The following is a 12,774-nucleotide window of genomic DNA, read 5'->3' as shown; positions in this document are numbered from 1 at the left end:
CCTTTTCCACTGCTGCAGCAGGGAAGAGCCTATAGGTCTGTGTTCCACCACCACTGCCGAGCAGAGGGGAGGGGAGGGGGTGGATCCTGGGAGTGTATGCATTGCCTGTACAGCCCATGCAGCAGGAGCGGTGATTGCATGTTACTGGCCCAGCCTGTGTGGTGGGAGGGAATCCCGTGGGATGCACCCATGTAGCGTGTGGCCATTACAGTAAACAGCCCCTGGCCCTGCCAAAGTTGGGCAGCAGTGTCTTACCAAAGGCAATCCACTTTGAACATCCTGTAAAAACTCCATTAACTGTAGTTTGTCATTACAGTTTTATGTACCAAAGGTAGATCTCACCTGAACACTGGAGAAACGTTGGGAAAATTTTTTAATCAAAGTAGGTCTATCTTGAATGACTATATATGCTTACAAAATGTGTGTGCACACAATTTCATAACTATAGAGTGTACCTTTTGATTTGCACATTCAATAGAAAGAAACATTTCTACCTACAATGACTATATTTCATCTCTGTGGGGCAAAATATACTCTTGGTCCTGAAAATCACTGAAATCACATTATTTCATAGGAAACATGATTTCTTCATTTCTTTGGAAATATTCTTCTGTCTCAGTTGCTGTTCCACAATCACATTTTTTGTGATCATTGGCTTATTACTTGGTGATGCAGATCTACTTAAGTTGTACACAAAATTTGCCTTTTTAATGGAATCTTTACAGCAATTGTGCTTTTCCAACCAGATTCATATTTCACTTGATACCTTAGCCAATATTCATTGTTGAAAATTCTAATTATATCATAGAGCTTATCAAAGTTGTAAACACAGATACATATTTGATCTAGATATTTGATACATATTTGATTCAATCTAGATTGTGTACTCAGTTTAGTCCTCAAAATCACTTTATACTTATTACAACAGGATCATATTTGATAAGCTGAATTGTTGCTTTTCACTGATTAATCATAATAGTCCTTGTGAAAATAAAACATATATAACCCCTATACACAGAGAAAGAAGATACTGCATGATATACAGAGTCAAATCTGATTCAGGGTGTGGAAATGAGCAAACTATACTGTGTTAAAAGAGGGAGCCAGTTGCTCTGCAGTAATTGTTTTTTGTGCCTGGTCTGTAAATGGAAGCTAAAATTGTGACAACTTAACTCTATCATATCCAGAAGCAATTTGCCTTCATTTACTGAAGAACAGAAGTGAGGTATGATATTATTATCAAACTGAAAAGTGCCACTCCCTCTTTACTTTTAACTTGCTATAATTTGTTCATCTATCCATCCACTCAGTGAGAAGTTTCAAACATGTTACTCAGTTTTTGTGTGTGTAAAAAGACAGAATTTGGATTGTATACCATGCACACCAAACTTTCAACATGAATTTCCATTTTTTTCAGAAAATGTGTGCACCTGTACAACTAGAGAATGCTTGGCCAAGTTCTGAAGGCATAGACATACACTATGTACTTGGAGGCATGCATAAAACTGTATTTACTATATGCTTTCATTTGTATATGCACTTTATGTGTTCAGCTTTAAAGTTGAACATGTGGCTCATTGTGAACTTTTTGTTCTTTTCTATACAAATTTTATATTGTTTTATTTATTTCTCTGTGTATGTGTGTGTGTGTGTGTGTGTGTGTGTGATGGAGGCATATGGAATTACTCGGTCTTAAAAGTTTGATTACAGGGTGCAGACAGAAGTGCAGATCCAAGCTGAACCTCAGAAGGCTTTCCGCAAAGCATTCTGAGTTACAGCTTTAGCCCAGACCAAGCAGAAGTTCACTGTTGGTTCCAGGGGAGGGGAATCTAGCTGCTGGCTGGGAGACTGCAGCCAGGCATGTATAGCAATTGCCATAGCTCTCTGCCAGTGCTCGCTGTTTCCAGATTGGGAGGGGGGAAAGGCAGTGAACGGAGTTCATTCTTGGGATCCCCAGCTGGTCTTGAAGGGTGGGGTGGGTGACCTGGAGCCCTCCCACCTCAGGGGGGCTCCAATACACCCACCCCACCCTGCAGGGGGGCTAAAAAAAATGCAGACTGAACTCCTTCAGCTCCCTTTCCCTCTTCCCATTCTGAAAATAGCAACAGGCTGGGAGCTCCACAGACACAAGTTACAAAAGATGCTACATTTTTTAATGTCTTTATCTGATAGATCATGCAATGAAGGGTCAGATTTTCACCCGAACGGCCATTGTTAAAGCTGTCTGCAGCTGTGTACTTGTGTTTGGTCACAGGTATGGGCTGCTTTCTGTGACCAGATCAGGCTAAAATTGTCACTTTTGTCTGCACCCTTACTATTCTACTTTAAGCAGAATTAAAATCCATATATTATAATTTAATTGAATGAATCTCCAAATTTGGTATTGGAAGAATTTACAGATAGAATAGCTACATTTCAATGGACTTTTAAGAAAACTGTTCTCTAACTTCTGTTAAGAAAACATTGAAAATCTTCCTTCTTCAAATGTCACCCTTTATTTCTCATTTCTTTGGGTTCCTCTAGCTGGTGATCATAAACTAGGAACTTTATATTCATACATGCATACACACATTTGGATAATATACCAGGCAGTTTTATAATTTTTAAAACCAGGCATGTGAGGATTAAATTAGTTGCTCAGACCAATACTTTTGGCCAATTCCAAAGTTAGGTGATTGAAGAGTCAAGAACTACTTCCATTATGAAAGAAAAAAAAAACGGAAAATATGTTCAGTGCTTGGTTTTGTTTCAATTTTTGGTCAAAAACTTTCACCCATATGTTTTCTCTAAGGCAGTGTACTGATATTCAGTGAGGTTAGGGATAGGTTAGATTGAGTTAAAAATAGCCACCCAATCTAAGGTAAGTTGCGATGTGGAAGGCTAGGAGAGGGGTTGGGGGAAATGAGGGGGGTAAACAGGCACTGAGGTGGGGAATCAGGATGTCATGTGGTGAACAGGAGGTGGGAGTTGTCCATTCAGGGGTGGAACAAGGAGTTTTGGTGGGGGAGGGTGGGGGGTTGAAAATAGAAGAAGGCAAGTTGATTGCAAGGAAGTATAAGAATAAATTCTGAGGAATCAAAGGCTCTAGTGAAGCAAGCAAGGACATGGGTGTGTTAGTTATCTTTGAAGCAGGATGACTATGGAGGGCTTAGAGAGAAAGAAAAACTCATCAATATAATGTCAAACACTTGAAAATGACTTATTCTCTAAGCATAAAAAGGATGCAGTTTTAAGGCTTGACATACAACTAATGCTGTATATAGCACTGCAAGTTGGATGCCTTTTATCCAATGCATAAAGTTCTTGTAGACATATATATTTAGTCATTACTTATGTAAAAGATTTTACAGGCCTATGACTGAATTTTGTCTGTTCTGAATCTAAGGTAGGAATAATTTTGTGGCATTTTGAGAAAATGCAACATTTTCGGAGACAGAAGGAGAAATATCTCATTCCCAGACAATAGATTAAGGCGTAAATGGTAGGTGACAAAGTAAAATATGTATGATCCATTACATGGCTCTATAATTTTTCACCTCAACTGGATATCACCCCTGAATGCATATACGATATGTGTGTGTGTGTGTGGCTACTTTCACATGCCTGTATTTAAATACTGTTTACACTCCGGTCTTGTGATGCAGTAATTTCCTTCTTTGCACATCAAGATGAGACCTAAGATTATCTTTCAGTTAATGAGGCCAACAAATATTTCTCATAGGGCAAAACTGTTTTGAACACAAAAAAATAAAATGAAGAAGTTGGTCTATTAGAATATGAAGAGAGAGCAGATGCACAGCAAAACACATAAAAATATGCAAAAATTAGAATTTAGAAGCTAGGATCCCTTCCCTTCCCCTTCCCTCTTCTCCCATTCCTATTTCCCCTTTCTGAATCAGAAATTCATGTCTGCATGTTAATTAAATTGCTCATATAAACACAGAAGGATTTGATTTTTAAAGACGTTTTTACTGAATACGTCCACAAGGTACTGTATAGCGTAGAGTGAGGTTTTGAAGTTAACAATGTGTGTAACATGGCAGGTCGCAGAAGATGGATGATGCAGGCTTCAAACCACTTGCATGCCCATGTTACAGATAAAATATACCAAGTACAAAGCAGAACCAAATTTGCATGTTTCATTTAAAAACAGTTTTATGATTATTATTTTTCAGTTAATATACTTGGTGCCACTATATTTGGGACCCAATAGCGGTAGTAATTTATTCAGTGCCTTGTCTCTTTCTGAAAGGATCAGAATTTAACTCCAAAGGGAATGTTTCCCTAGAATCCCCGATATAGTCATACTTTTTTCATTCCCTTTGTGCTAATTTGCTGTGCTAACTAAAAGAACTGTCTTACTGAGGAGCAGAGAGTACCATGTTTGTGCAAAAATGTCACCAATAAATGTTTTACAGGTATCCCCTAGCATCCCCTGGGATCAAAACTAACCTCTCCTTGGGAAGATGTGAGCTTCATTTTTCTAGAATTATTCTTTGTGTAAAAAGAGGATCAGACAGAACCCAATGCTAGTTACTTTAGTTTTTGGCACTTGCTTCTGTTTTGCTTTTCCATGTAGCTGGAAAGATAAGTCATGAGTAAAACTACTCTTCTCATATTCTAAAGTAAAACTTTAATGTTTCTTTGTTGTAAGTTAGAGCAAAGAAATGCTATAAACAAAGGATGCAATGGAAATTAACCACTTCACTGTCAAAAGCCTAAATTGAACCTGCTATTTAATGTCACTGATAAAGTACACATACAACATACTGTAAATCAGGTTTCCTTATTTTCAGTATTACAAATAATTCTTTCCCCAGAGGGAGAAATGTTCTCACTCAAAAGAAGAGAGAAAATGACTGGGGGAAAAATAATGAGCTATTCCAGTAGGAAATGGAAATATATCTTGAGCTACTTCATTGCCATATTTTATATCAGATTAGCTTTTTTTCTTTACTAGCCAATGGGAAAAACTCCTAATAGATTTTCAACCAAAGGGGAAAAAAAATCAAATATCCCTGCAAAGGAATCTGCTAAAATCCTCTTCAATGCAAGCCCTATAACATACAGACGTGCGTACCAGGTGTTTGTTTCTGCTAATAGGCTACAACATGCCACGGATCTTTGTTACACAGGGAATATCGGAACCAGTTTGCAAAAGAAACAATTCTTCAGGAAACAAAAAGAGTAAAAATGGCATATTTTGTCATGTTTTCAAGATATTACATTTATTTTAGCCTCTTAGCCCCTTTTTTTTAATTCCCCAGGGCAATTTCTTCCATACATTAATGTAAGGCAGTGTTGTGCAGCCTTTCAGCTATGTGGCATGGCTGATTGGTGCAGCGCCAGAGCCCATGGCCAGGGTCAGCTTTCAGGCCAGATCTAGTATAGGGTTGGTACATGGGGTTAGCCTGTGGGTCTATACACACTGGCCTGGCCTGCACACTGAATCCAGAGCATGGGGCCATGTCATTCAGCCCACAGGGCTTTCCAGAGGACTAGAAATTTGGTGGCAAAGAAGCAGTTACAACGTTTATTGTCACAGCTTAATTAACACTGCCCACAGCTCTGTCACCACCAAACTTCAGGATGTGTGAGCTAGATGACATAGGTCTGTGTGCTGGATTCAACCCCCAGGCTGGAGATGAAGCACCACTGATGTTGCTTTAGGGTATATTATAAATTATGGCTAAAACCTATTCCACTTAATCAGCACCTTAGTGGACTTGTGCAGTCAGATATGAACCTATTCTACCCTGTCTGACATACTGAAAAACAGTTATAAAAAGGATCTTCCTCCAACTCTTTGCCTTTCATCACATAGTCCTCAAGCTGAGAGGGGGATATGTCACAAAAGTAGGTTTGTTTTTTTTCAGGGACTTGAGAAGGGTGGAATAGGATAATAGGATCTCACTTATGTATCTAAGTCAATGTAGGTACCTACTAGGTGGAATAGGATCAGGTACAATGGGTCATATTTTCAGCAGCATGCAAGTCAGGAGCAAACAGATTTCAATGCTCATGTAAAATCCTGATTTGTGGAAATCAGGAGATTCATGTATACATTTTCAGAGTCTCTAGATGAATTTTATGTGGAGACTTATGATACTTCTCCTTAGTGTGTGCTAGCTAATTTTCTGTTTCCAGAGTTTACACTAGGACTACTCCATGCTATGCAGTTCTACTGTAGGCTTTTTTAGTATATTCTGCATTAGATGAAAACTAGTCATACCAAGTTAATATTAAACTTCTAATAACAAAAGTATCTTTGTCAACATTTTTTTTTAGCATAGGCTCTTTTTAGATGTTTTATAAGACTCAGACTTCAGCTAGTTTCCATTCCTGCTCATTCAGATACATGCAGAAATTAAGCTTAAACTGTTTGAGTGATCATGGCAGCTTGTTTGAAACAACTCAAATTCTTTTGTAGGTTAAAGTTCATTAAATTGGTTAGGAGGTGGCTAGCAGAGCTGGATAATATACTTTCAAAACACTGTCTGAATACTTGTGTGAACAAAACTATGAATTGTATAGACCAGTGGTTTTCAACTTTTATAGACTTAAGCACCCCTTTTTTCTTCTCTCCCTGCCTCCCTAAAAAAACAAAAAAACAAAAAAAAAGAAGCTCTAAGCTTTCACTCATTTTTTTGATCCTGGAAAAATAATACAGCAATTCTTCTGTAGCAAAGAACTCACAAAGACCATAAAAGGTCAGAATGTTTGACACTATTAAGGAAATCTCTGGATCTTGTGTGGATGTTTGCTCACCTAATGGTGTTAATATTGCATGGCACCCCAGATCCCCCTTAAAAGGATCATCTTTGAAACCCTGGTTGAGAATCACTGGTGTAGACAGTGTTTTCACCTCTTTTCAATATGTATTTGTCTTCTTTTCCACAAGGACAATCAGAGAAAATTAGTTCAAAGAACATTCCATGCCAATATGTATTTTTACCAAAGGTGCAGGCATTGCCATGTTTGAAGTCTGCTTTCCTTCCCTCTATTTGTAAGTGGTTCTATAATCCACTCATACAGCATAAGAAATGGCTTAAGACTTAGGTGACCTATTCCTATGCCTCAAATAGTAAATAGTCTAGACATAGCCAAATTGAACAGTTCACTCCTGGATTGAATCATATTTACATGGATAGTCATATTTATATAGGAAGAATATGTATAGTATTTAAATTCTTTTTGTAGATTATTCACAAATAGAAGGGATAAGTTTACTAAATAGGTCATTTGGTATGACTTGCTCACCTAAATCTAGTACCTATGATGTCTTGAAGCCTAGCACAGATGATTGTCATTAAGGTAGGGTGATGGCTTTTATGATGTCAGTCATCAAATCATAAAGTATCAGTACTGGTTGCTGTACTAGAGGTTGGGAGCCACAGTCAAATACATGAGATAGCTTTGCAAATCGAATGTACAGCTAGCTGTTGTAGTGAAATTAAATACTACATCCATGCCCAGAATGAATTCACTGACTCTATCTAAACAAACTCTTATGTATATAGCATGCCACAGGTGTGGGCACATGCGTGCATGTCTCACTGATTATCTTGTGGGGCCTTGCCAGCTACAACATATTAAACACACAGATCAAAAATACCAACCTTCTCTCAGTTCTCTTCAGCAAATGGGTCACACAATAGCAAAAACACTTTGCATAGACATTTCTACCTAAAATTACACAATTTGAAATCATATGGCAGCCTTTTATTTAGCAAAATTTTAGTGACTTTACTATTACAGTAGCCACACAGGTTGCCTAAAATACCTGTTATAGCTGGAGAAAATAGCAAATATACAGAATATAGATTGGAATTCCAAAAGGTGATTATAAAAGGGGCTGGAAGGGAAGATGTAGATCCTTATATAATGATTGTACTATGCTGTCTATCATCAAGCATCTGATTCATCTCTTCATTGCAGAATAGAAATGTTTTCATACCATTTTTGAAACTGTACACTCAAAGACTCCTTCGGCTCAGGGATGGTGGGTATGATGAAATGCACAAAGGAAAGGATTACAGACTTCTCTCCTAACATCAGCAGCCAACTTAGTGTAACCCTAAGTTTTCCAAGTTTAAATTACAAGCCCACATTTAATAGCAATTTCCATTGGTCCCTTGTGTGGTCACTGTAGCAAGCTTTCTCTTTGATTACCTTCCCTCTCAGACAAGCTTTGAAGAACTAGCCTACATGGGGGTTTTTTTTCATGGAGCCTTATTATATTTGTCTAGTCTTCTTCCTCTGTGTTATGAACTTTTGCTTGTCCCATAGGCTCAGGAGAAAAAGTGAACCAAAGTGGAAAAAAACAACCAAAAAAAAAAAAAAAAACCTTGGAGAATCAAATCCCACCATTGAACTGGCAAGAGATCCAAAGCTCTTGGCACACAGAGAAGTCAATGGAGCTGCTGGAATGCAATGTAACTTTCAGAGCAATATCGTGTTTTTAATGTAGCATGATGGTCTATGGAATATGTGTAAAGTTTAGAGATGCAGAAGTGATTCCAAGTGATAAACTGAGAGAAGAAAAGAGCAAAATCTAGGCCCAAGTACTACTTATTTTGGAAATAATCCAAAAGGGCTCTGGATAAAAGAAGAGGGAATGAAACACATGGGGAAGATTTGTTTCCATTCAAATTCCTTAACAAATCAAAGGCTTAATTAGTGCTCAAGTATATGCACCTAAAAAAATGTGACTTTGAATTGTTCCCTACCCCCCAAACTGAATTCAGTTCATAGCATGTCTGAGGAATGATCTTTCTCAGTTACTATATTATTTCCTCTTATTTCTGTACACTGAACTTATTTCCAGTCATTAAACCAACCTGGACCTGATCCAAAGTCCCTCAAAACCAGGAGACTTTTAATTGAGATAAATGGATTTTGGATCAGCTGTTTCAAAGCACAACAAATCCTAAAGAATTTGGACATTGGTTTTCAATAGAGGCAAGGATTAGCATGTCAGAAGTTCAGGCTTTATTCGAACATGACAGGTGAGCAAATTTGTTCTCTTACAAGATAAAGTGACCTGATACCTGATAAGTATCATGGCAACCTGATAAGCACTAAGTATTCTCATCTTCCATTGAACTTGGCCACACATGTCGTATTTCAGTTGGATGAATGCAAATCTATGTGATATTTTGGGGATCTTTTCAGAGGAATTCTTGCTAATATGAATAGTGGGCACTCAGATTTTCTGCTGTGGGTTTGCATTTTTCCATTTTCAGAAATGACAGGGAAAACCCTATAAAAACAGTACTTTAGGAAAACAAAACAAAACAAAAACAAACAAACAAACAAAAAAAACTTGTTGAAACCATGAAATACAGAGTCAGGTTTAAGTGCCAGATGGGGAACAGAGCTATTCCAACTTGCATGCACATCAGAAATCCATTATGAGTTTGGGTCTGAAGCGTTATACTCATATTATCTGAACTGTCTTGGCCAATCCCTAACAACCCTATTTTAATATGCACTTATATCCTTTACTACAAGACTACCTAGGAACCCACATTCCTTAAACAGCTTCGACAGCAAAGTGGTTAATGTTTGAAGAATGAGTCATTCTTTCCTTTGCCATGGCATTGGGTTCTTATTGTACAACCCTGTACAGTACTTCAGCAATATATTTTTAAAGATTTAAAAAGCAAAAAGTTACAAAACCATTTGCAATTAACTTGAAATAGAAAAGATAGCACTTTTTTTAAATCCCATTATATAGTACACCGTATAAATTACAGAGTATTCAAATGCACAAATGCATCTGTGTAACATTTATCAAATGTAATTTTTGTGTTTGTGTGTGGGTTTATTTTTTTTCCAGAGTTTTTAGTCACAGTTCTACATGCCTCATCTCCCCTCACTATCACGTATGACAGTGCTCCAATTCTGAGACGTTGCTGTTGCAGTATCTCATGTTGTTGGGGATGTGGCAGTCTGTGTAGTTAATGCCCCCATTTGGGGTATAAATGGGCTGCAGTCTGAAATCTCCTTTAAGGAGTTGATCGTTATTTAAGGAGACAATCTGGAAGCTGGTTTCCGTCATCTCCAGGATGGAGTTGTCCTTCTTGGTCCCCGCCTCGCAGTAATCATCTTTCCGCCGGCCCCGGTTATATTTCCACTTCTGAGAGGTGTAGCGTCCCTTTTTGTGCATATGCCAACAAAAGATGCTGAGCAAGACCACAAGGACAAATATCACTGCCCCCCCAATCAACCCTGCCAGCAGAAATGGGGAGCCCATGTTTTGAGAAGTTGTCTGCTCATGGCTGGAGGCTGTGTTGCTGCCATTGTTTAAATAAGAACCCTTGGTTGTGGCTTCTGAACAGACAGTGTCTTCTCCAGCCCAGTAATTATTATAAGCATACAGTGGAACCAAACAAATCCGATAAGTGGATTTGGGCTCCAGATTTACCAGGCTTAAGTGTTGTTTCTCACCACTAACTTTCTGTTCCTGAACAATGCCCCCTACTGGACTGTGGCCCATTTTAACCCATGTGAGTTTGTAGGACATGACAGTAAAAAAGGACATCCAGTTAACTTGAATACAAGTGTCATTCACAAAATGAATGAAGAGTTGAATCCGTTCAGAAATGGGAGGTGTCACCCTTTCTTTGTCCTCCCTGGTAGGCACAGTGGGGAGCGTGGAAGTGGCCGGTGTGAGAGGGGTGTATTTGCTACTCAGGGTTGGAACTGATGAAGTAGGACCCAGTGTGGTTGGCAAGGTTATACCAGGAGCTGGGGTGACAAGTGGCAGACCAGGAGTGGTGGTTGGGCATGACAACATATTCATATTGAGCTCCCTGACTGCCATACCTCGGACCTGTTCTGGTCCCTGGCACATAAAGCCCCGGACATTGATGGATGAGGGAATAAATTTGAGCCACTCAGTGACCCATTTAATACTGCAGTCACATAACCAGGGATTATTCCTCACAGTAAGTTGCTTCAGGTTGTGGAGGTTATCAAAGACCCCTCTCACTAGCATCCGGAGATAATTGTTAGAAATATCAAGCCGCTCCAACTTGTGAAGGTTTGAAAAGGCTGTAAGTGGTATGTGGTTTATCTGGTTGTCCTGCAGGTAGAGCCTCAGCAGATGTGTACCTGGAAGATCAGGGGGAGGGTAAGTTAGTGAATTCCGTACTATTGAGAATTCCTTGAGATTCGATAGGTGGCTGAAGGTGCCCTCAGCAATGCCTTTATTGGTAAGGAGATTGCCATCCACAATCAGACGTTCCAAGCTTGTAAGATTCTGGAAAGCCAAGTCTGAAATAACGGCAATTCTGTTTTCATCAACTCGTAGTTCTTGTAAGTCCACTGGAAGGCCTACTGGTACACTGCTTAAATGATTCTTGGACAAAAACAGAAGCTTGAGGCTGATAGCTTCACGAAATGCCCCATCCTCAACACCTACAGTAGAGATGGAGTTGTCATCCAGATGCAGCTCTTCCAACTTCAAGAGCTGAGCCAGGGCAGCCCGAGAAATAGTCTGAATGTTGTTTTCCTGCAGGTGGAGAACCCTGACATTCTTGGGCAGATTCATGGGAAATTCATCCAATTGGTTGCCATATAGGTAGACCGTGTGCACAGACTGGACATTATGCAACTCTGCAGGGAATCCAGCATTATTAATTTGGTTATTGTGGAGGTAGAGTACGGTTACACCCTCCGGTATCCCAAGAGGCACTGAGGTCAAGCTTCGTTCATTACAATAGACAAAGTTTCGGTCACAGCGGCACACTTTTGGACAGGCCAGAGTTTTGGAAACCTGCATGTAGAGCCCCAAGGAAAATATGAGCCATGATTTCAGGAAAACAGCCCAATCTGTGGGCCACATTCTAGTCCATGGGCCCATTTCTAACTTAAAAGAAACAAATTTCCAAAGATGGAGAAATAACAACAATGCTAAAGCACAGGTAGGAAAAATGTAGGTTGTTGAAATTGGTTTCTATTTGTGTCCAGTGTTCCGGCAAGAGGTAAAGTCTTTGAAGCTAAATGTAAAATAATCCTTTTATAATTGGCCTACCTCCTGCTTTTCATAGGAAAGCCACAGTCTTATTAGCCAGGGTTACATATTTTGCTGCCTTCCTCCATGTGTGTTGAAAGAAGCAAGAGCTGTGCCTTTGCAGGGTAGCAATAGTATATGTAAAGCTACCAAAAGCTGTCTGCATATAAGTTGGTAGGGTAGGCCAATACTTCCTTTCTCTGCAGTGAAGGCGTGGTGCACTCAGCTTTCTTCAGTCTACAAGGTCTTCATTTCAGCCTGGTGCAGGATCTAAGAAGCCTGTTAAAAGTAAGAGAAGAAACTGAATAATATGAAATGTTCACCTGAGGAGAACAAGCTTTTGGAAAATCTTCTGTGTACAGGATGTAATTATTATGGCATTTTGGTAATAGATACAACTATTAAATAATGGATTGGTACTACTACAGAAATGTTCTCATCATGGATTTGATCTAGAATCCCTTGAGGTAATGAAGAGACTGATTTCAACGAAGGTTGAATTGATCCCTTTTTTTTTTATATAAACCTTTTGTCCTACCAAAATCTACTTAAAATATTAAAACTTTTAAGTTTTACTAACAATTGTTAAAACTTGTAGTTTACTAGAAATGTTAGCATAAGTACTTTCTCCATTTGGGGGGAAAAAGGATTATTCTCACACCACTGAATATGATGAAAGTTATAACATAGATGTTAGTGGGAAAAGGATATGGCCTAAATGATTTAATCACATTGCATATTCTTTCTTTCCACTT

General features: G+C 38.8%; 1 protein-coding gene across 1 annotated transcript in view; it reads right to left on the bottom strand.

The window, feature by feature from the left end:
• Positions 1 to 355: 355 nt before the first annotated feature.
• Positions 356 to 12,774, bottom strand: part of FLRT2 (fibronectin leucine rich transmembrane protein 2) — a 72,023-nt gene continuing 59,604 nt past the window's right edge. The window contains exon 2 of the mRNA XM_006278343.4: positions 356 to 12,298. Coding sequence (XP_006278405.1) covers positions 9,884 to 11,869 — 1,986 coding nt within the window. The 5' untranslated portion in view covers positions 11,870 to 12,298 and the 3' untranslated portion in view covers positions 356 to 9,883. The remainder of the gene's footprint in view (positions 12,299 to 12,774) is intronic.

This window comes from Alligator mississippiensis, chromosome 2, assembly GCF_030867095.1.
Source record: "Alligator mississippiensis isolate rAllMis1 chromosome 2, rAllMis1, whole genome shotgun sequence".
NCBI lineage: Eukaryota > Metazoa > Chordata > Crocodylia > Alligatoridae > Alligator > Alligator mississippiensis.
The sequence above is the reverse complement of the archived record's forward strand: the minus strand, read 5'-3'. Positions and strand labels throughout refer to the sequence as shown.